Raw genomic sequence first — 24,309 nt, 5'->3', positions numbered from 1 at the left:
GGAACAGGGTTACCGGGGCCCCACCCTGGAGCCAGGCCTGGGGGAGGGGCTCGCCAGCGAGCGTCTGGTGGCCGGGCATTTACTCATGGTGCCCGGCCGGGCCCAGCCCGAAGGAGTTACATGAGTCCCCCCTCCCATCGACCCACCACCAATGGGAGGGGCAGTAGTAGGGGTTCGGTGCGTTGTGGATCGGGCAGTGTCCGAAGGCGTGGGCCTTGGCGTTCTGATCCTCGGTTGCTGAAACTGGCTTTTGGAACTTGGAACGTTACCTCAGTGGCGGGGAAGGAGCCTGAGTTGGTGCGCGAGGTTGAGAGATACCGGCTAGATATAGTCGGGCTCACCTCAACACACAGCTTGGGCTCTGGGTCCAATCTCCTTGAGAGGGGCTGGACTTTATTCTTTTCTGGAGTTGCCCATGGTGAGAGGCGGCGGGCAGGTGTGGGCTTTCTCATAGCCCCTCGACTCGGTGCCTGTATGTTGGGGTTTTCTCCGGTGGACGAGAGGGTAGCTTCCCTACGCCTTCGGGTTGGGGAACGGGTCCTGACTGTTGTCTGTGCTTATGCACCGAACAGCAGTTCAGAGTACCCAGCCTTCTTAGAGTCCTTGGGAAGGGTGCTTGAAAGTGCTCCTCCTGGAGACTCTATTGTCCTACTGGGGGACTTCAACGCTCACGTGGGCAATGACAGTGAGACCTGGAGGGGTGTGATTGGGAGGAATGGCCTCTCTGATCTGAACCCGAGTGGTGTTCAGTTTTTGGACTTCTGTGCAAACCACAATTTGTCCATCACGAACACCATGTTTGAACACAAGGATGTCCATAAGTGCACATGGCACCAGGACACCCTAGGCCGCAGTTCAATGATTGACTTTGTAGTCGTGTCATCGGACTTGCGGCCATGTGTTTTGGACACTCGGGTAAAGAGAGGAGCTGAGCTGTCAACTGATCACCACCTGGTGGTGAGTTGGATCAGGTGGTGGGGGAAGATGCCGGTCAGACCAGGCAAGCCCAAACGCATAGTGAGGGTTTGCTGGGAACGTCTAGCAGAAGAACCTGTCAGATTGATCTTCAACTCACACCTCCGTCAGAACTTTGACCAGATATCGGGGGAGGTGGGGGACATTGACTCAGAATGGGCCATGTTCCGTTCCTCCATTGCTGAAGCGGCTGACTGTAGCTGTGGCCGTAAGGTAGTTGGTGCCTGTCGGGGCGGTAATCCTCGAACCCGGTGGTGGACACCCCAGGTGAGAGATGCCGTCAAGCTGAAGAAGGAGTCCTACCGGGCATGGTTGGCCTGTGGGACACCAGAGGCAGCTGGCAGGTATCGACAGGCCAAGCGATCTGCGGCTTCAGTTGTTGCCAAGGCAAAAACCCGTGTATGGGAGGAGTTTGGTGAGGCCTTGGAAAGTGACTTTAAGTCGGCTCCGAAAAGATTCTGGCAAACCGTCAGGCGACTCAGAAGGGGAAAGCAGTGTGCCACTAGCACTGTATATAGTGGAGATGGTGTGCTGCTGACTTCGACTGAAGACGTCATTGGGCGGTGGAAGGAATACTTTGAGGACCTTCTCAATCCCACCGACACGTTCTCCAGTGAGGAGGCTGAGTCTGGGGACATGGGAATAGGCTTGTCCATTACTGAGGCCGAAGTCGCTAAGGTAGTTAAGAAGCTCCTTGGTGGCAAGGCTCCAGGGGTGGATGAGATCCGCCCTGAGTTCCTCAAGGCTCTGGATGTTGTGGGGCTGTCTTGGCTGACACGTCTTTTCAACATTGCGTGGACATCGGGGGCGGTGCCACTGGCTTGGCAGACTGGGGTGGTGGTGCCTCTTTTTAAAAAAGGGGACCGGAGGGTGTGTTCCAACTACAGGGGAATCACACTCCTCAGCCTCCCTGGCAAGGTCTATGCAGGGGTACTGGAGAAGAGAGTCCGGCTTATAGTCGAACCTCGGATCCAGGAGGAACAGTGCGGGTTCCGCCCTGGTCGTGGAACACTGGACCAACTCTTCACCCTCTCCAGGATTCTGGAGGGTTCATGGGAGTTTGCCCAACCAGTCCACATGTGCTTTGTGGATCTGGAGAAGGCATTCGACTGTGTTCCCCGGGGTATTCTGTGGGAGGTGCTTCGGGAGTACGGGGTACATGGCTCTTTGCTACGAGCCATTCAGGCCCTGTACAAACAAAGCTGGAGTTTGGTTCGCATAGCCGGCAGTAAGTCAGACTCGTTCCCAGTGAGAGTTGGACTCCGTCAGGGCTGCCCTTTGTCACCGATTCTATTCATAATTTTTATGGATAGAATTTCTAGGCGCAGTCAAGGGATGGAGGGTGTCCGGTTTGGTGACCTCAGGGTCACATCACTGCTGTTTGCAGATGATGTGGTCCTATTGGGGACATCAGGCCGCGAACTTCAGCTTTCGCTGGATCGGTTTGCAGCCGAGTGTGAAGCGGCTGGGATGAGAATCAGTACCTCTAAATCCGAGACCATGGTTCTCAGGCGGAAAAGGGTGGAGAGCCCTCTCTGGGTCGGGGATAGGCTCTTGCCTCAAGTGGAGGAGTTCAAGTATCTCGGGGTCTTGTTCACGAGTGATGGTACAAGGGAGCGGGAGATTGACAGGCGGATTGGTGCTGGGTCAGCAGTGATGCGGGCTCTTTACCGGTCTGTTGTGGTAAAGAAAGAGCTGAGCCATAAGGCAAGGCTCTCGATTTACCGGTCGATCTACGTTCCCACCCTCACCTATGGTCATGAGCTTTGGGTAATGACCGAAAGAATAAGATCGCGAATACAAGCGGCCGAAATGAGTTTCCTCCGCAGGGTGGCTGGACTCTCCCTTAGAGATAGGGTGAGAAGTTCAGTCATCCGGGAAGGACTCGGAGTAGAGCCGCTGCTTCTTCACGTCGAGAGGAGCCAGCTGAGGTGGTTCGGGCATCTGGTTAGGATGCCTCCTGGACGCCTCCCTCGGGAGGTGTCACAGGCGAGTCCACCTGGGAGGAGACCCCGGGGAAGACCCAGGACACGCTGGCGCGACTATATCGCCCAGCTGGCCTGGGAGCGCCTCGGAATCCCCCTTGGAGAGCTGGTGGAAGTGGCTGGGGAAAGGGAGGTCTGGGCTTCATTGCTTAGGATGCTGCCCCCGCGACCCGAACCCCGGACAAGCGGAAGATAATGGATGGATGGATGGATGGATGGATGTTCAAAAGTTTGCATACAACTGTGCATGTCTACTACATAGTAGTCCTGGGCGTAGTAGGCAGTACATGCTTATGTGTGTTGCACAGGGTTTTGCGGACTTGTCTGCGATGGGTCAGTCAATGGGGCAGAGGCTGCCTCTGTCTCTGACCTGCCCTCCAGAGACTGAAGCTGACAGCAAGAGGAGCAACACGGAGGAGAAATCCAGCATTAACACACCCCGGGTAAAACTCTTTCTCTCACACACAAACACACACACACATCTAACCACTCGGCCACACTCGCACACTTGGAGACAGTCATCTTGAAGTTGGCGCAGTGGGATTAGCCCACTGGCGCAGTTTTCCAGACAAACACTGTGCCACATCCTGGACTGAATTATACAGTTCACTGTGATTCATCACTGTCCATATTTAAACGTTTTATTTGCATGGGAAATTGTTCGTTTAACTCTTAGAAGTCCAGACTTACTGTTCAGGTAATTAAGTTATGAATTTTCCAGGACATATTTCTGAGGAGATTTGATATAAGATAATTCGCTTTCACAACAAATGGGAAAGTCAAAAGAAAGTAGGTACGAAAAAATAGCTTCCAAAAGTAGAGTTCAAAAAATGATAGAGAGAAATTTGATCAGATAAACAACACTTAAAGCTTTTATCTTTGAGAGAGAGGAGAAAATCAAGCCTTTTTTGTCCATCCTTCTACTGTGAGAAGACTAAATGTAAAAAAGAACATTTGCAAACCTTAACAAAGAAGCTGCTGGTGTTCACCCCAGAGTCCAGACCTTGACGTCTCACCTTCAATGTGTTTTGGATTACTTGGAAAATGCAATCAAATTTTAAGACTGAACATTGCATGTGTGTAAAATTTTCCCTGCAGATTTCTTTGTAAAACTGAAAGCAAGTCTCTTAAAGTATTGGATTAATCACTGACACATTTTTTCGGCAAGCCTCGACACGTCCTTGCTCATAAACAACTTGGATTTCTTTTAAAAGCTGAAAGCTAATCTCCCAAAAAGGAAGGAAGCTGTAATGAACACAAAGAATGGACTCACTAAATACAAAAAAACTTGGTTTACGAACTCAATTCCATAAAGTAGTGAAATACTACAAAACATGATATTTGATATATGGTTTTTTCTCTATGTATGCTCAATGATCGTTAATTTTTTTTCCAAAAAAGTTGGAATAATTTTTTTCTACCCTGTTGCATCATTTTTCCTTTTATCAACACTTAATTGTTTGATCTAGTTTTGAAGGAGTATGTTTTTCTTTCGTTATGCATGTCTGAACTTGCATTTGTGGATGCAATGCAGTGCTGTCTGAGTCCAGCGTTCAGTCTTGCACTGTAGAGTATGAAATGCTGAAAATGATTGCAAATGCTTGTTGAGGGATATTGCTTTTAAACCATGTATTTTCGGGCAAAGTGGCAAGACTTGACCCATCCTTGCTCATAAAGGACTAGGCATTTCCTGAATCCTTCTTTTATACAGTTTTCATGTATTGTTTTATGATTGCATAATTTCATTTCTTGTATAGGATGTTTTTTCAAATATTCACAATGTGTCTAGTCTTAAATGGTCCCTATACCAAGTTTATTGAAGCATTATTCAGGCATCAGCTTCAGAATGAACTTACATTTACAAAAAAAAAAACATTGTTCCAAAGATAAAACTACATATCTTGTCTTTGTAGTGTTTTCATTTAAATACAGCTCATTGAATGACAGAAGCAAGACTGTACACACAACAACCACAGCTTTTTCATCAAATTGAAATCAAATTGAAGATCTCCTCTTCTACTCAGGTTCTTTGACCCTTTCAGTGAGAAATAATTAATATAAAACACACATGCTTTTCCTGTTGGCAGAAAATTGAGAACACGGTATTTACCACCTACTAAAAATGTCAGTGCTAATGGCATGTTGTGTTCACAGCTCCATAGCCAGCTAAAAGCTTGAGTGTCAGTATGCTTAAAGTTAGCATTTAATTTTATTGTGTTCATTTGAGTTTCAGTGCAGCTAAATATCACAAATTAAGCTCATTTTAGTTAAGCTACAGTACAATGAAATTTCCTATATAACCATATACATGCTTATGACATTTTGTATCTTTCCTTAGGAAAGCGAGGTGGACAAGAATGAGGACAGTCTCAGACGGGACTGCTCTAAAGAGGTATGGCCTGAATGTTCAGTTCCTGCCTCAACATTATGTCTATATTTAATGCCCCAGTCAGGAATTGCTGCAGTTGGATAGTATCAGTGCTTACAGTTCAGAACAGAAACATTGAACAGCTGCAGGCTATATTAATATGACATCTGTCAGTAAAAAGACTATAGATTATGATTAAGTAACAAAAAAAGCTCTCACGATCAACTGATTAAACTTACTCAGTAAAAAAAATCACTTGCAATTTGCCCTCAGTTCACATGATGCATGTTTTAATGTCTCCTATTGTTTTCTTGTAGTAATAAACAACCTCATAGACACACCATGTAAATTTTTTGCAACATAGTGTTTTAACATATTTAATAGGGCTGTGAAAGTTAACGAGTTAATATTGCAATACATTAGTAATGTCACTAATTTATTATTCATGTCACTTTTTTAAGATGGTAATAATTTGAGCTGTCAAACTATCAGCATTGGTGGTTGTCCAGACCAAAGCCCATCTGCTCGCATGCTGTATATTGCTGTAGTAGCATCTGTGACTATAGCTCTTTCCTTTAAAAACAACCTTTCAATTGCTTTTCAAGTGGTACTTTAGGCACCTTCTGTAGGCGATGCTGGACAATTCTTGTGGGAGAACTAAGGATAAATCAATGAGCAGCAAACAAACAAAGGAAACAGCAAACTGTGAAGCTCCAGTTCCCTCAGTAGCCCCACTGTAACAATAATCTAGAGTATGAACGAGAGCGAGAGAAGTTATGGCATAACTGAAGTTTGAGGAAAGACCAATTCAGACCCCTATTAATAACAGCCCTTCACTCATCATTCTCATGAAAAAGTTGCAACCCACCTCCTCCCACTTCTCAGTTTTCTCTATGCCTGCCCATCATCTTTAATATACAGGGGAGTCAGCTTTCTAGAGATCTACAGATCCTGTACAGAACTCCAGCCCAAAATTCCTCAGAGTTCCGCTACTCTCATTATGTCTCTTAACCCAAGGTGTGGTCTGCATTTGCAAACGCACATTGGTTGGAACATGCAATCGCTACTGCTCTCAGTGGATGTTCAGCATGTTTTTTGAATTACTAAAAGAACATTGTTTTTTCCTCTAACAAAATGCACTGTTTTCTAAATAAAAAAAAACTTTTTTAGGTCAGATTGGAGCACATAATGTGATTACTCACAATTGTCTAGACAAAATAACATGATTAATCATAATTAATTATATTATTTCAACAGCCCCAATAAAAAAAAAATCTTCCTACTTTATCTTTTTCAATTTCAGAGAGCAGTACATTTTTATTGTATGATCTTTTTAAAGATTACTTGAATATTCAAGTGATCAGCACTACTATAATTGACAGTGTTACAATATTATAGTGGTACAATATAGTAAAAAATAACAGGTCTGGAAATTCAAAGACCAGTTTTTCGGACCAGTGTTATCCATCGACTTGCACTTGATTGGCAGTGAGGATTTATCACTGAAATTCACTCAGGACTGTGTAGTGATGACCTGTAGAGCTTGAAATATTTATTCAAAATCAGTGACCCTTGCCTGCTCACCTAATTTCTGTTCAGTCTTTTTTAAAACGTATTGGGTCAGGTTTGATATTCACATTTGGGTTCACAGCTCGCCGCTTTTCCCCCCTACTGTAGATTTTCTCCTTACTTAATGCTTCACTACTTTCACTACCATAAGTCATTTTTTAATCTCGCATACTGTAGTCACCCACTCAGCACCAAGGTCTGCAAGGCCCACACTCATGAGAAAACGAGACATAAACAATGGATTGATTCAGGATTCAGGATTCTTGGTTTAGACCAAAATTTCAGGACCGTTTAAAGCTCTAATAGTCTGTCTCTGGAAAATGTTTTTAATGTGTAGATTTAAGGCAGTATTTTATCTAATGTTTAAATATTCCCTCTTTTAAAAATGTGAAGAGCAATTTCAGCTGTATTGTAATGACAGTAGTGACTGTGATTACTGGCTGGTTTATGGTATTTATAATATCTCTCATATCTTGTTTATTGGCCTGGAAGAAGAGCACATCTCCAGCTGGAGCATCTCCTAGGTCAGCTGATGGAAATGGCCTGGACGGCTCTCCGATCCAGCGCAGGAATGTTTCCAGAGAAGCCCACTCACCCTCCTCCCCCTTCCCCCACTCACACACACCTGCCCACCGCAAGAGCCCCAGCCAGGTACACACTGCAGGCTGTGCAGGCTGCACAATACACAGACTACATAAGAAATATGTAGCACAACTAGTTAAAGGGAAGTCCATCCATTTTTCCAAATAAAGAATAAAATGTTGAGATGTAAACAAATTTGTTCAGAGAGGTTTGACAATTTCTTTATAGTGATAGTAATAGAAACTTGGGATTGCAATGTATAAAAAGCACAGAATATATAGATATTAAATTTACTACCCAAAACACCCAGTGAACCTACACATGCCTGCTGGGTTTTTTCATATGTAAAGTTGGTAATAGTTTACTATTCTCAGGCTTATTATGTCCTGAGGCTCATTATTCAGTATTACATGGAAAACAGTCTGCCTGGCTATGTTTCTCTGAAGTTATAGGAATGTGTGGGTATGTCTGTTAGGTATATAGAATTGGGCAACAATGCCATGCTGTCATGTAATGCTGTACAATACTGTATGAGCAACTCAAAAGCATGCACTGACTGGCACGGATGAGGGAGTTTCCAAGTAGCACACTAGTTTTTGTAGTTAGCTACAAATATTTGTAGCTAGAAGCAGTAGCCGCTTTTTTGATTTTATGAAATGTAGCTGGTAGCTGTAGTGCTGATCACTCCTAACTGGTAGGATTAACTCAGGGGTCACCACTGAAATGTTAAGAGCCGTTTTGTCCTTTCAACAAAAATCAAACCACCTTGGTAGGCATGACATTTTATGTCCGTTTTAGTATCTTGGCTGTAAGTATAAGTAAGGCAGAAATATAAATGCAAATGCAGACTTACTTTGCTCTGCTTTAACCTTTAGCTCAGCTGCTTTTCTCACATCTCAGGAAACGTCTCTGAGACTTTCTTGTAAAATGTCTCTCAATGTTTGACTTTTTACGAGGCTGAAGTCGCTTCTCATTCTCCAGCTTCTCATTTGATTTGTCCCATTCCACCTTAAATAGTGCCTGAGGAGACAGATTGTACTGCTGCACCATTTAAAGTGGAATGGGACAATTCAAAAGAGAAGCAGAAGAAAGAGAAGCTGACTTCAGTTTCGCGAGTTGCTGCAGATTAAACATATGAGGAAACCAGCTGAGTGATTATAAATGTAAATAAGACCATTCATCTCCAAATTATCGATGTTCGTCTCAAATCTCTGTCTTTGCCATTTCATTATCTGTGTTGCTGTGTGTCCAGCAGTCTGCACGTCAGTCTTCAGCTTTAAGGGTTGTTGAATTAGCAGTTACGCATTAAATCCAGCGACCATTTATTGTGAAAACTGTGTTAGAACTGTGTGTTATAATGGTTTTAATGAAATGAGGATTATTTTATTTTATCTAAAAATCTAGTTCTGCTAAAATCTAATTCTCTGGTTTGTATTCGGTTACATTTGTTGTTTTTTGTTAGTAAAAACCTGGAATTATTGACTTTGCCTTTAGTCTTAATATTTGTTGGATATCACACCTTTGGTTGTGTAAGTTTGATTGTTGGTTACACTTTTTGGTCTTTTTGTATATTTGCAGCCTTTCAGTTGTGTGTTTCTTTCTAGCACATCATTAAATGCAGTGTCTTGTTCACACTATCAGTTGGGCTTGTTTGGCATGTCAGGTGGAGATTCACAAACATTCTGACAATTGCGCTTTGAAAGCAGCTAAAAGTTGTGCACTACTTTTCAAAAAGTAGCTAAAAAGTAGCCACTACATTTTGGGAAAGTAGCTACAAAGTAGCTAACTACAAATTTTTCAGTAGCTATCCCAACCCTGTGGACTGGCTACATGTCTCAGGAAAGAAACATCTTTTAGTCTTTACCCCAACCCTCAAGTGGGAATTATCACTTTGTCATGGAGACTAAACTTTGGTTTTTATTAAGACTTTAATGCAGTAAATAAGATTCAAAATGCATCATCCACTCCACAGAGCACACAACACTTATATGGAAACTAAGCTACAAAAACCAGCTTGTTTTGAATTAATTATTTTTGTGATGCCACAAAAGCCAGTGCAATTTCATATGTCTACCTATTCAGTTGATAGCAGTTTATCTTCGCCCATCCATGCTGAAGTGATCAGAAGTGTTTTTGAATGAGTCAGTATACAGGGTTAGCCAATTAGAACTGGACTCATTTGCATATATCAGTCTTAAAAGCACAGTAACAAAATGTCGCCTGCTCAATTTTGAAGGATAAACAGACAGAGAATGATCATGTAAAAATCAGTTATGGCAACTTGGTTTGCACACCTTATGGTAAAAGATATGTGCTATAATGTTTATACCAGCCACATTTCATGATGTACATATTTTCAATATGTTAAATTCAGCAAATAAACAGTAATCAAGCATTAAAATGGTCAGAAGTTTTTTCTCTGTAGAGAATGTGTTGTGTTAATTTACTTTCACATAGAAAATCAACTAAACTTTTGCATGTGGCTCTTACATCAGAAATGTTATTAGCGAGGCTACAAGGAAAATGTAGGCTGTGGGCTCTTTAAGACTCTTCTCCTTTCATATTAGAGAGAAAATTGGGGAAAAAAGACAGAAACAGCATTTAAATCTGAATTCAAGTCTGACACATAAGACTAGTGTACTAGTACACTAACATATGTAAAAGGTCTTGGAGGGCTGCAGCACAGCTTGGTGATATGCCTGCTTGTACACATCTATTAAGCCTGCAAACTAAGTTGACTCAGGTGTGTTTAAGCAGGAAAATCACCAGACCGTGTTGGACACTGATCCTCTGAGACCACAGCTCATGACTGCTTGTGTAAGCTGTTAAAATTCTGGAATATTACCACTGCAAGCTTTACAGATTAAATTAGGTTGTTGTCTAGGTTGCAAACTGTTTCCTCTCTCTGATTCTTTCAGGAGGACAAGGCTCGTTCTCCCCCTCAGTCTCCGTCTCAGGACACTGCGTCTCCAGGCTCTGCTCCTGCACCTCCTCCTCCACCTCCTTCTGCTGCCCGGCCTCTTTCCTCCCCAGCACGTGCTCCCTCTCCTCCTGTTCAGCACTAGGTGAGACTCCACATCCCCTCATAGATCAGCATCTCACTATTCAGACATTTAAGAGTTTTTAACAATACATATAATCAGTTTGGACGCAGACCAGAATGTATAACGTGGTTCTAATATACTGATCCTGTGCAACTGCACAGCTTGCAAATCATTAGTACGACACTAGAAAGTTGTAATTAATATGAAATGTTATTTGTGTCCAGAATGGTGAGCCATATAGGATCTCAAATGATTGACAGCTGTATAGCATTGAGAATTAAGTTACAATAAAATTAATATATCCAGAATTCATCACATTTTAAAAGTGGAGATCAAATCTCAAGACAGATATAATGTGAATGTAAGCAGATAATTATAGTGTATTATCATTGTATTTAGTTCTGGTTCACAGAATACTTGAATAAAATATCTTTTTGTGTATAGTTTGTAATATTTAAATCCATTCAGAGTTATTGTTAATATGACAAGTGATTCCAGACTTTGCACTACTGTATATTTGCTACACTAGCTAAACATTTTTTTCGTACATCTAGTCAGGAATGCCTGGGAAAACTTGCTATTCATATGAAGAAAATGTGCAGTTTTTTGGTAACACTTTCTATGAATGTCATGTTTGTAAGCATCTATAAACACATTTATGACATGTTCTAATGCATTCATAAGGCATTATAAACATGGTTATAAATCGATATAAAATGAATTCCACTGCATTACACTTTATAGCCATGTTTATTATACATTATGAATTGTTAATACTATGCATTATAAGTAGTGTTAATAACATGTTGCACTGTCGGTGCCAAAGAAGTCAGTCCCAGCTTGGAGATTGTAAAGACAAATACAAAATTTATTTATGATTTCCAGTATTTTATTTCTCGCTGGTGTTGCTGTTAGGGATTTTTAGGGCTTCAGTCCTGAATACTCAGATGCTCGAAACCAGCTGTCCAGCCTAGAATTATTGCTACAATGTGCTTTTTTTAATCCTAACCAGCACTTCCACTTTAAATGTTACATCACACAGCAAACCAAGTACAATAACACTACTGATGGCATCACTAGTTTAAACTCTGACATTTGAAGCCTGTAATGTGCTTTATTGTGCATATTTTACTGTTTCAGTAAATCCTTCAGTAAATGCTTCAACTTGAAGCCTCACTCAACACTGGTGGAGGCTTTAGTATAGTATGCCTCACTTAGAGTGGACAAATACAACTTATGAGCTCTTATAATTTATTATGAACAGTACTTATAATGCATTATGTTAACAGTTAATAATGCATAATAAACATGGCTATAACACATAATGCATTTTTATAAATATTTATAGCCATGGTTATGATGCCTTATACATGCATTATTAGATGTTAAAGTTGTGTTTATAGATGCTTACAAACGTGACATTCATACAAAGTGTTACCGTTTTTTGTTTTTTTTGTCTTCATAAATTTGATGTGATCAGTTTTCTGATTTATTCTGTCCTTTTCGTTGAAACATGCTCATGTTTTCATTTTAACTGAACACATCTGAAGAAGAAAAATGGCACAATGGGCTGACATGCTTTTTGTTGTTTCGTTTTTTTCACTTTTGATGATTTTTTTTCTTCAAATTATACTTTTGTGTTTTGTGTTTTTGCAAACTGACAAAGAAAACTTGCTCAACAGTGTCTTTATGTATTCTCATGACATTAACTGCAGCACACGTGCAGTCTGGATAGTTGTAAAAGATAATAACTCTGTGCTACAGTGAGTTTCAGTTCTTGTTTCCTCAGCAGTTTCAGACTCCAGCCTCTTTTTCACAAAGTGTAATTCATGCTTCACTAGACTGAAATGGAAAAATTCACTTGCCGCTGCCCTGTTTGTTCTCAGGACCCGCTCCGCTCCGTGGAGTGAGACGGGTGGGAGACGACGTGCCCTCCTCCCCCACCCACCCTACCCAGCACACAAAGGCTCCAACCCAGAATGCAGTGGCCTCGGGCACCAGGTGCCTGGACAGGAACTCTGCGTCTGCCCACTGACTCTCTGAGCCGCACCGTGAGCTTTACGACATCTGCGTCCAACACACTGCAGCGCCGCCTCTGAGGCATAGCTCAACAAGCCAATCAATCAGCTGTTACAGTGACTGACAGGTTTCTCAGCCAATCAGGCAGCTGGAGTGCTGTGGCCAAGCTGAGCGTTTTGGTGAGTGGATGGGTTTGCCTTTCAGTTTAATGTGTCAACACCATTAAATATAGCATTTGTAGATATCTCTAATGTAGGGTGGGCAATATGATAATATTACATTGTTTTGCACTTTTTTGAGTGTATTATTAGTATCATTAATACTTCTTGAGCACTGAACAACTGCAAGCATCATAATAAATTAGGAATGGGACCACATATTCATTTACTGATGATTAATTGATGGGTCGAAGTGATCCTGTGAGTGGTCGTCACACCATCAGAATAGGAACCAGACGCCAGCCTCTAAAAGCAACGACATGCAGGGCATTCTGAGGCAAAGAAAACTTATTTTGTCAGATTTACCTCTATTTCATAATCAACATTGCATGTAAGAACTAAGAAGACTTGCAGATTTGCTGGTAGCTTTGTATAGTAAATAAAAGGGCTATATTTCTGTTGTAGAGGGTCAGTATGCTTCTGTAGAGTGAACCATTTCACATCAAACCACCCTGAACAACTTTCTTTACATCTCAGTGACTGAAATGCAAAAATGTTGAAAAACGTCTCTATAGTTCTAGGGATGAAATAAGTGGATACGCTGTTACTGCTTTTTTGCACTTTTTATTAAACCATCGTGGGAAGAAATGGATCCATCGAGCAGTAACAGCCACAAATGGTGTGAACCAAAGACAGAGACACAGGATCTGTGTGTGATAGAACTGCAAGTACTGCTTCAACTGGTGCCATTAAAATGAGCAATAATTATAGACTCTCAAATAAAAGATGGCAGTAGTGTTAACATATTTTCACACAAAGCTTGTTCTGACATGTTTTTGCTTGTAAAACTACGTGAAAAGGCTCTGGATTTATCACCCCCTCTGACACAGTATTGTTTTGTACAATACCCATAGTTTTATTTTAGGGCTGGGCAGCATGACAGTATTTTATTCTGTTGTGGTAAAATTAAGTAAAATGATGCTTTTCCTGAGCACCTCGTGAATATTGTCTGTACTGAAAGAACACTGACCAACTGCATGTTTCATTACAAAGAGAGTTAAAGACCTCGTTATAAGGCCTAGTTATTTGTGTTTAGTGCTGTGTAGCATGTTAAACGTTAAATAAAAATCATTGTATTCGTAGTTTTTAATAGTATTTTTAAATGTGGCACTACTGGGGCACTGTGTCTGTGCCAGCTTATCACTATGTTCCTTTTTTGAGGTATGATATGTCATATATCACTAATGTCTTCAACTATTGGGATGATATATTTTTGCTATATAACCCACCCAAAATTCAAATAATAAAATATTGATATTTATTAATGATTTTCTGATTTAAAATGGCTTATCATTCTAGCCCTGTGAAAAACAGATTAGACCAATAATAGAAAGTAAACCGCAACCATTATACAGTAGCTGCATACACTTTGTAGCAATAAGCAGCTGATTAGATGGCAGCCCTTCATTATCTTAAGCATTGATTTACACCTATTGTTTAATTTTTCATCCTGTTCCTATTTAGTTTATTTTTTGTTGAATATAAAACATTGTACTGATTTTTGTTGTTGTTTTTATGTGGACCTACTGAACCTCCAAAAGTCCAAAACTAATGTTTTATATATTACATATCGCTCACCTTTACTCTTATGGATGCTGTATATTTTTTTTCCACCAGATGATTTATAATTTGTGCCTAATGTTTTTCTTCTTTCTTTCTGTGCGTCAGTGGTGAGCAATTGGGGAAAAATCCTGTTGGTACTCCGCAAACATGAAATGGAATGAAATGGACATGCGGTAAAGGACTGGGACCCTTTAAAGATTTCAGAGGCTGGACTTATATGAACAGATTCTTAAAGACTGCTGGTGAGCTGGACTGGACTGTCTTTGCTGAAGAAGAAATGGACCTTTATATACTCACTTGGAGTACCAGCACCCTAAACATACAAACTTCAGTGGGCAGTTTAACAATAACAACTCCGTACAACTTTGCTATTATTTTGTAATTGCATAATTTTTGCTAGGATTCATATACACCTTACTCTTTCACATTGTTCTTACCTTTGATAACACAATGCCATTGCTGACACTGTTCTGTAACAAGAGGTACACGTACACTCTGTATTTGACCTCCTTTAATTAGTAAACGAGCATAAGCCAACGGAAGACTGTTACAGCAGACTGTAGAATGTGGGGAGGAGATCACTGTCGTACCAAACCTGCATCTCTGAAATAGTAACTTTAACATAACATGCTTTTATTCCTGGTCATTTTAGACCACTTATAGAAGTCCATTCTTCATCAAACATGTACACATTGCAAAAGGCAGCTAAAAGGTGTAAAAAATAAACCAAAAAGTCTGGTACAAGGTTTTGATACAGCACACAACTGTAACTTACTTTACTCTTACATATTGGTTTGGTTGACAGTTCCCAGACACTTACTGTGATCAATACGGTGACTTATGTTCACTGTAAGCAATGCGTAATTCTAATGTCTCGCAGGCTGGAAACAAAGTGAGCTTCATGCTGCATCCTAACAGCAGTTGCCACAAGAGGGCAGCACTGTCAAACCCATCCAGCACTTTGATTTCTTGCAGATGCTGGTGGCCATGATCATTTGGTGTTTTTTTTTTTTTGCTGAATAGAATAAAGATTAAGAATTACAATCTAGAGAGACTACACCTGATTTATCATTATCAGTTATGACTCCTCACTCTGCTGCATTGCTAGCAGGGAATATGCTGTGCTGTGGTTTTCCAGGGCATGAGTCACAGGGGCCTACGTCATAAGGCAAGAGAACCAGTATTACAACTACCCAGAGAAACAGCATGAACCCACCGTAAATCAATAAAAACACCCCTGGGATACATGACTCAACTACTGACGTCTTTTTTTATATGGGAACAGAGCCCCCGCGGACTCTATTAAAGGCGCTGAAGTTTGGTTTGGACAGGATGTCATATGTCCATCACACAAGGGAGCAACCACACAATGTAGTCGGCCATGAACACATGTGGGGATCTGATAACAGGAACAGAGCACATTCTGGGGGTCAAAAACAGCCACACCCACCCGACTAGAAGGGCAAAAATGCATAAAACCAGATTAGATAATGTCTCTGTTCTTACCTTTGATACTTAGGCTATCCCCAACTGTAGTAATGTAGTAATACATAACCCATTAATGTCCATACTGTGTGGAAATTTAATGATGAATTTTCCAATAGAAATGCTTCAGAATTGTTTGGAATGAACATTAAAAGTAGACAATGTTTTTGCCCTCGCAAAAGAGCTTGTCTAACCACATAGCAGGCAAGCGTTTTATGAAAAAAATCAACACACATGACTAAAAAGAATTTTTATTCACTGTTACATTTTAGTCAAATAAAATGCTGATTTTTAACAAAACTAGAAAATACAGATAAGACTGAAAAGTATAACAACAGTGTAAACAAAGCAAATCAAATCCTACTACAGTAAGTGTAACTACACAAAAGTTAATCACTAAGGCAAATAAAAGTCTTGTAGTATTTTTTTCCTTCTCATACAAAGTTTACTTGCTGGACATGTATGGGTTAATATGAGTGTGTTGAGTTAGTGTGTTGAAGGAACGCGCCAGTGCTTTGTAACCAAATCTTTATCTGCGAGTAGCAGCAGCAGACTTGTCGACTACCATGGACAAAGAGTTGTTAGCTCAAAACACACAATAGACGGCAACGGCAGATGCTTTCAATCGCGTCAAAATGATTGACCATGGGAGTCGACCTTAGGCTTCAAATGTAGCACATAGTTTAAAAAATGTCTAAATGGTCACGTCCACAGGTCAGGTCTCCTTTTGCTTCCACACACTCACTGTTTGTTCTGTACCAGCAATAAAATGTAACTGATACAAGCTGCCGTCCTTGACTGAGAGAACATCCACATAGTTTAACACTATTTTATGAAACAGCGTCTATTCAGACTCTTTATCTCTTCAGATGCAGCCTAGCCTGGTTTCCTTATTGCACATTCCTGCTACAAACTGTGTAGTGCACAATGAACTGTGTCCCTGCAGTTCTCACAGACACAAAAATTCTGGGAAAATAAAGACAAGACAGTACAATGAGTAATTGCTTTTATTTATCATACAGTAGTTATAGACAAAACATATATAAAATACATATAGAAAAAATATTGTGTGCAATATGCATAAGCTGTACAATCAGTGATGGCAATATTACAAATCACCTGCTGCAATAACAGAAGGGGCCTGTAGGTCTGTAGGCACTTGGGTTCAAGCATACGACTTTGGAGGCCTAGCTATAAAATCAGTGGCATGGAACGATTAAACCCCTTCCAAAAAAACCCCAAAAAACACTTGTTCATATGACTCGCTCACATTTTTGAAAAACACAAAAGAAATCTGTGTGAAGATCTTGCAGTTCTGGAGGAAGATGACATTCCCGACTGATGTGTTCCCAAAATGGTCAGCCATGGTCAGTGTTTTGATAAAATGATTGAAAAAACGTTGCACTTCTTTACTGTGTTTGTGAAGAAAGATCGCTCAGCTGGTAAACTGGATTGTTATAGCCTCTTTGTTTCTTTGTATGATTTCAACATTTTTGTTTTGTCATTTTTTATTCCTGCTACTTCCACAAACTGTAAAGCACAGAACAAAAGACATCTGATAAAAACTACTCAGACCTAGCCATCATGAAACTGTCAGGAATTCTGAATGATTTAATACACGCGGAAAAAAAAAACAATATGGTCTACAGCAGCAGTAGGTTGGCTTATGGCTTAGCCTATTATTATAAGACTGTAGTAATATAACAATAAGCCATAATACACCTTACTCTCTGTGGAACTACTTCTTGCTGCAATATCAGGGGCTCAGGGCAGAGAATACATGTTAATGCAACAATCTGTGCTTTACAGAGCGAACACAGCAAGGTTATTAAGGTTAGCAACGGGCTAACACAATGGAAGGCAACAGAGTTATAACATGACATTCAAGCATCAAATAGTATTCAATATAAGTGAACAAGGCAAACTAGTATGACATTGCATATTTTTCCACATTCAGTTTGTACACAATTAAAAACGTTATGCTGAAGGTGAGCTACCCGTCGCAGAACCACCCCCCGCCCCTTCCGTGCTGGACCCCACTCTATTTTAAGGCCTTTCGGTTTCAGCAGCTATGCCACACCAACAGAGTGAGCCTCTGTTCGGTGGAGAAAAAAAATGAGAAAAATCACTCATACTGAGTAAATATAGAGTCCATTAAAAATCTTGCTACTGTAGCAGAATCAGTGAAATGCATGGCTCATAGTTAGCAAGGTTAATGTGCTTGAATCCGTGAATGTGAAAATGCAGTCACGCATGAATGCAAACATACATGTTTCTGTATACTGTGGATGGAGTGTGGACATGAAGTTTACATATTATATAGTGTTTAATGTGAGTATTCTATGTGAAATGAGTCGTACGTCTATACACAACAATCTGATTTGCACTGGATTTTGTGATGCACCGATTTCTACATTAATTTTACATTTCTTTGTGATATAGTGAATTTTTGATGCACAGCGCAGCTCTACATAAACTAAGCCTTTGTTTATACAATACTCAAATAGCCAGATGTAGTGCTCGAATCTGTTTAGTTGAAAATAACAGATTTTGTGTGCTTGGTTATTGTGGTGAAGCCATCAGGCTGTGATTATAGCCCTAATAGTAATTCGAAACATCATATTGGTAAACAGATCAATACACAAGGAGCATGGCAACAAATAAAATGCCAACACCTTCTGCAATAAATTCATATATTACTGTATTATATATGTATATATTCACTGTAAGCTACATCGTGAACAAATTAAGTCCCTTCATGAGTGTCAGGCAGTGTTTCGCCAAGAGCTACATTTTGTTCTGCAGTTTTAAAAGGGACCTCTGCAGATTTTTCTAAATTACTGCATAAGCAAATGACAAACAAAGTCATTGAGTGGTTTGATGTGAAATGCTCTGTTCTACAGTCAGAATTGTTCACAGTGGTGGTGATGGGAACCAGACGTCTGAACAGTTTAATGTCTCTTAAAGCTCCCTCACAGAAGGTTATTACATGAAATGGTTAAAAATACACTGCCTGATGCCTCAGATGTTGTTTTATGATCGCTCGGAGATAAAATTTTGGGCTAAAATATATTTACTTGAATATGGTCACTGTCCAAGGAGAGCAGGTGGAGTAGTGTACTGGTAGGATATAAAACATTCCCCAAAGAAAACATTGATTTACCACTCTTTACCTCTAAAAATCCAAATCTGCAAGTTTCTCTACAATGAACCTCTGGACACCAAACCACTCTAAATTAACCAGTTTACATCTCAAAGACTGAATTATGCAGAATTTTTGAAAAACAGGCGGAATTCCCTGTTAACTTTGAAAATCTGAACCAGGCACACTCACATGGGTCCCCAAGATATTGTTCACCTACTGCTACTTCCAAAACATACTCATGCTACAGATGATCTTCCAGGAACACAGAACCCAGCCACTCCAGGCCAACATGACAGTAACCGTCTTCCTTAGCTTGCATAATGCCAACAGTCCTTTAAGGAAGGCAGATTCCATTCCTCCTCATTGGGGAACAGAGCCATAATTAGTATGGGTAAACTATGGGTAATTATGCCTTAGTCTTCCAGCTCTAACTGCCACCTAATTTCACATTTTAAAATATTAAAGCAGAAGAAAACTGTAATAGGCCTGCACATTCGCAGTAGTTAGCTAGTGGTATTTATTCAGGAAAAAAAACATTAACATATAAAATTAGTTACGTGATGCAGTCCACCTTTGAAGCCCTTCAAAAGATGTGTTAGGGAGGGATATAAACTAAGGCATAACATTTCACTAAGATTACTGTCAAATTACTGGTGGGTCATTAAAGTGATTAAGCGTATGATATTAAATGTCTTTTAAAAGGTCTTAAAACCCTACAGAGAACTGTCAAACAAAGAAAACTGATTGCACAATTTCCACTGTGTAGTGGATGTGGGACAAACTTAAACACTACCTTTCTGTTTTCACTCGTTTTCAGTGTTTTCTTTATGACTTTCATTTCTATCTGCTCTTGGCTTCATAACTGTACATTTAACTATTTTACAGCTCTTTCACTCTTTCATCCAAAAAGCTGGTGCTCAAGGCACATAATTGACCTGTCCACGCTCCGCCCACAAATGCAGTCTTTGGCAAGTTGGACAAGCTTTACAGAACATTGTCATTCATCCTAAAACAGATTTTTTTTTTTTTGGCCAAAATACATAATTGTACACCAACAAATGGGGCCCCCATTCAAATGACATGTTCTGTTTGCTTTCCAAGAGAAAATAAGTGAAAATAAGTTAAAACATCCTGTACAGAGAAAACTCTTAAATATGGCTTTTTCTGAGTTTGACATACTGGAAAAAAGACATTAAAAACAAAATGTGCCATAACTTTTTCACTGGCCACATTTGAATTGAATTATGCTTTATTTTTTCCCAAAATGTTAAATTCAGCATATAAACATTAACTATGCAGAAGTGTGTTCTCTGTAGAGGAATGTACTTTTAGAAAAATCAACAAAACATTTGCAGCAGTAACTTGAGCAGGAGTGACCAAACCTTTACATATGACTGTGTATTTAATGTATTATTCATTTCAAATGCTATTTGTTTGTTTTGTATGTGCTGGACAGATTGTGTAATCAAGCTAATGTAAATCTGTCGATCTATCGTTGTCTTTATTTGATTAATAGTGGCAACGTAGTCCAGCTCTGTAGCGCTCTATAAATTTATAAACTATAAAACGACAACAAATGACTGCATTTGTGGGCGGAGCTTAGATAAGTTAATTCTATACAAAGTGAAAAACTAATCCACCCAGTTCCAGTTGTCACTGGAGCCCATTATCAGCTGCTGGTTTTAAGGTTTAATGGTGAGTTTTTCTTTACCAAAGTTGACGTCTGGCTTTTTGAGCAGTTGTATTATTAATATGATATAAAATATAAATATGTCAGACTCTCTAAAGCAAAGAACATAGAAATACTGCATGTGATTTCACTCACGTCAACACTCACGCAAACACACAGTCACAGGAATATAAAGAGGAGTCTTAATCCTCATACGGAGGAGAGTCTGTAGTCAGTGCCACTCAGTTTGGGGGCTACAGAAGCTGCGCTGATGCCTTTGGTACAAGTATGTGGGGGGTCATCATATGGAGCAGCACTGCAGTCTGTCCAGTGGTTACGTTTTCAGGGGTTTGGTGCAATCAGTGGACATGTCGGCCTGAAGCTCACATGTTAATGGTCACTCATACGGTCCCTGGAAAGTTGTAATGGTTATTTCTGTCTGGCTCCACTATCTGCAGGCTGGGCTTGTTCTCCATCTCCTCGTTATCGGCCATCTCGGCGTCTTCACAGAGGGGAGGCCGCTCCTTGAAGAAATCGGAGACATATCGCACCTGCAGAGCAGCACAGAACCACGGCAAACTCAACATGCATCTATAAAACATGAACATGTTGCTTCGTAGCTTTTTCCTCTCAGATCACCACCACAGTGAGGCTCATTTCCTCTGGCCTTTTTGTCAATTCTGTGTTATGTTGGCATCAAGCTAACAGTGCTATACATTCGCTTTCTCACACTGGGTTTATTACTACTTAAAGCAGATCTACTAAATACGGACAATGGAAGCTTATATAGTCACATGCAAAAGTTCGCACGCCCTTGGTCAAGTTATATGTGTTGATGGTTTTCTAATCGAAAAAGAAGTTACACATCCTCTACAGAGACCAAACGTCTGCACATTGCATAATTTATCATTTATTTATTGAATTTTAACATGAGGAAAACAAGAAAAGAAGTGGCCTGTACAAAAGTTCAGACTTTGTTTTTTAATAAGTTATATATATATAATAGTTAATAACTCTCCAAATAATAAAATAAATTTTGTGCACAAAAATACAAATGCAGAAAAAAATGCCTTATTTTATTTTGTCCCTTGAGAGAATTTAACATATCACTTATAACATTAATAAAACCTAATTTTACCAGGGGTGTTTAAACTTTTATATACAACAAGCAACATATAGTTAGCTACAGACAATATGCAGAGAAAAAATTTGTGTGGCATTTTTCTGCTAATTTTAGGGAACAACCAGCTAACAAAACGTCATTTGACCAGGGCACCCAAACTTTTGCATAAGACTGTAACCTTTAGGTTCAGTTTTACAGAGAATCATCCAGTATTCAATTTCAAAGTGCAACACTGAATATTAACAGAGGATCCTCTTGCCTGTTAGCTGCCTGTAGACTTAATCTGCCTAGTTCTAGCAGAGTCATTCTACCATTATAGTGGCAAATGGTGTCCCACAACTTTGAAGCCAAGTGAATGAGCTCAAAATAAGAATAGACCACAGAAAGTTAAAGTCTGTGTAAAGTCTTTGTTCTATTTCTAAATTAACTAACAAAAACTGTACTTCTTATTTCTGAATTTTTATTTTAATGATTTTGAGATGTACATGAAAGCTCATCACAGCAGTCTCATCACAAATGCTAAAGCATTTCAATGTTAAATAACAGATTTGATGCCTGTTTTTCAGTTTAAAAATGTATTTAAAAATGACTGTAAAATAACTTAATTTGTCCCAATAGTCTTTTGCCAGAAGTGTTACCAAACATCTTTTTGAATTACTTCCTGTATGAAAAGTATGAAAAGAAGAGCTCTCCGTAAACAGCTTCGAACGTGGATCCCGAGATGAGATTTTAGGACTGAGACTATTAGTTTTCTAAAAGCACATTTGTGGACTGTGGTGATGTCTGGGATAAAACTATCACCATTGACACAACTAAATGTGGCGTCCTCATTAGGCTTATTACATGTGAATTGATGTCAATTTGAAATAATGTAATTTTGCCAATTGCTAAATGCACTGAATGGGTACACTTGCAACTATCTGCATTCAGAAAAAAGCAAAACATTCCAAGTTTAGTTTAATTTCTATGACATAACACAGTTTAATACTGTTCTCAAATGTTCACTTACAGCTCAGCTGGTGGAAGATCATATTTATAAATAGCTTCTAAACTTATTTATGAATATTAGGAATTTAAGCTCAAACATAAGTTTTTAAAATCTAGATTAAAAACTTCTGACAAGCATATGCCTAAAGTATTGTGGGTAATTTTGCCTGTGGTCTGTTAATGTGTTATTTTCATTTAGACTGTAGTGTTTTTCTTTTTCCAATGTTTCACCGATTTTACTGTGTGAAGAATTTTGAGATTCTGTAACTAAATAAAAAAAATACATTATCAACAACAACAACAGCAATTATTACGATTATTGTTGTTGTTGTTGTTATTATTTAACCCCTACCTATAACTAAATCAACCACTGTGAGAGAACAAAGCACTTACATTAAGGATGGCAATGAGTGCCCCCTGCAGGAGACCCACAAGCACATCACTCCAGTGGTGTTTGTAGTCCGACACTCGTGTGTATCCCACATAAATAGCAAACGAGACCAGGAAGAACTGGATTGTGGGTCGAAGGAGGCGTGCCCATTTGAATGCCATGCGTGCCTGTACATATAACTAGAGAGAGAGAGTGAGAGAGTGTGAGAGGGTAGATAAGGTATTGTGTAACATACAGAGAGATAACTTTTAACCTTTAAACTCAAACTATGCAGTTGTGTCAGCAGTTAGACTTAAGGCTTAGTCATCAAGGAAAATCACTGCAAATCCAATACATTCTTCACAGAAATTCATCTCAACTGGAGCACTTCTATAGGGGAACCTTACATAACAGTCACTTTTTTCAACTAAGTTAACAGGGAAAACACCCAGGGATGATTTTGCATAAAAAATCCTTCACTTCCGTTGGAAAAAAGAGCCACACCTAAAAACCTCTTTGAACTCAAATGCTCTACTTCCTGCTTTTTCAAAGTACCATACTTCAGCAAGTCACTGGAATCCACTGAATGCTATGGGTGTGAAAAAGATTACAGTGTTAACTGTTAGCATGTCTGGGCAAGACAGACGAATTTACAAGAAGCAGCCTGAATAGTTTATCAAGCTGAAATCATTAACATTTCGGCCCAGCACTACTCATGGTCAGGGTCACTTTCTCTAATTCTACGAATTTGAGACATTCAAGGTGGGGTGTCATCTATTTTCCAGTCAAGAGGGGCATTAAGTACTAGTCAGTCAATTTTCAGGAGATATTTCTAAAGAAAGTAGATATAATGGAAGGGCAAAGTCAGGGAAATAGGTGAAAAAAAACTGGTTTCCAAAATAGGAGTAAAGGATACAGAGAAAACAGGATCCCTTACAACCCTAAAAAGAGCTGGCAGACCACCAATACTGTGCCCATCAGACAAACAGTACTTAAACGTTTCATCCAGAGAGGAGAAAATCAAGCTCCAGGCCTTACTTCAGATCTGAAAAAAATCTTACAAAGAAGCTGCTGGTGTTCTCAGAACAGCTGGTCTGGTGAAAAATGTCTGTAGATTTCCTTGTAAAACTGAAAGAAAGTCTGCTGAAAAGAATGGTAGCTGTAATGCACTAAATACTGAAACATCTTAACTTACATTTAGTTTTTG

The 24,309-nt window shown here is 39.8% G+C and overlaps 2 protein-coding genes across 4 annotated transcripts in view; one reads left to right on the top strand and one right to left on the bottom strand.

The window, feature by feature from the left end:
• Nucleotides 1–15,573, top strand: part of tle2c (TLE family member 2, transcriptional corepressor c) — a 38,241-nt gene extending 22,668 nt beyond the window's left edge. Inside the window, exons 10-15 of one of the 3 annotated variants that reach the window (XM_017697208.2) lie at nucleotides 3,269–3,403; nucleotides 5,299–5,352; nucleotides 7,393–7,548; nucleotides 10,398–10,544; nucleotides 12,410–12,721; nucleotides 14,429–15,573. In XM_017697208.2, coding sequence (XP_017552697.2) covers nucleotides 3,269–3,403; nucleotides 5,299–5,352; nucleotides 7,393–7,548; nucleotides 10,398–10,544 — 492 coding nt within the window. In that variant the 3' untranslated portion in view covers nucleotides 12,410–12,721; nucleotides 14,429–15,573. Of the gene's footprint in view, nucleotides 1–3,268; nucleotides 3,404–5,298; nucleotides 5,353–7,380; nucleotides 7,549–10,397; nucleotides 10,545–12,409; nucleotides 12,722–14,428 lie in introns of all 3 variants that reach the window. The other 2 variants (XM_017697206.2, XM_017697205.2) reach the window with 2 other exon arrangements.
• A 1,224-nt stretch (nucleotides 15,574–16,797) lies between these two features.
• Nucleotides 16,798–24,309, bottom strand: part of plpp2a (phospholipid phosphatase 2a) — a 45,740-nt gene continuing 38,228 nt past the window's right edge. Inside the window, exons 5-6 of the mRNA XM_017697204.2 lie at nucleotides 23,126–23,302; nucleotides 16,798–21,173 (exon numbers count right to left, since the gene is read on the bottom strand). Of these exons, the coding sequence (XP_017552693.1) occupies nucleotides 21,024–21,173; nucleotides 23,126–23,302 (327 nt within the window). The 3' untranslated portion in view covers nucleotides 16,798–21,023. The remainder of the gene's footprint in view (nucleotides 21,174–23,125; nucleotides 23,303–24,309) is intronic.

This window comes from Pygocentrus nattereri, chromosome 19, assembly GCF_015220715.1.
Source record: "Pygocentrus nattereri isolate fPygNat1 chromosome 19, fPygNat1.pri, whole genome shotgun sequence".
Lineage (NCBI taxonomy): Eukaryota > Metazoa > Chordata > Actinopteri > Characiformes > Serrasalmidae > Pygocentrus > Pygocentrus nattereri.
This window is presented reverse-complemented; position numbering and strand designations above follow the sequence as displayed.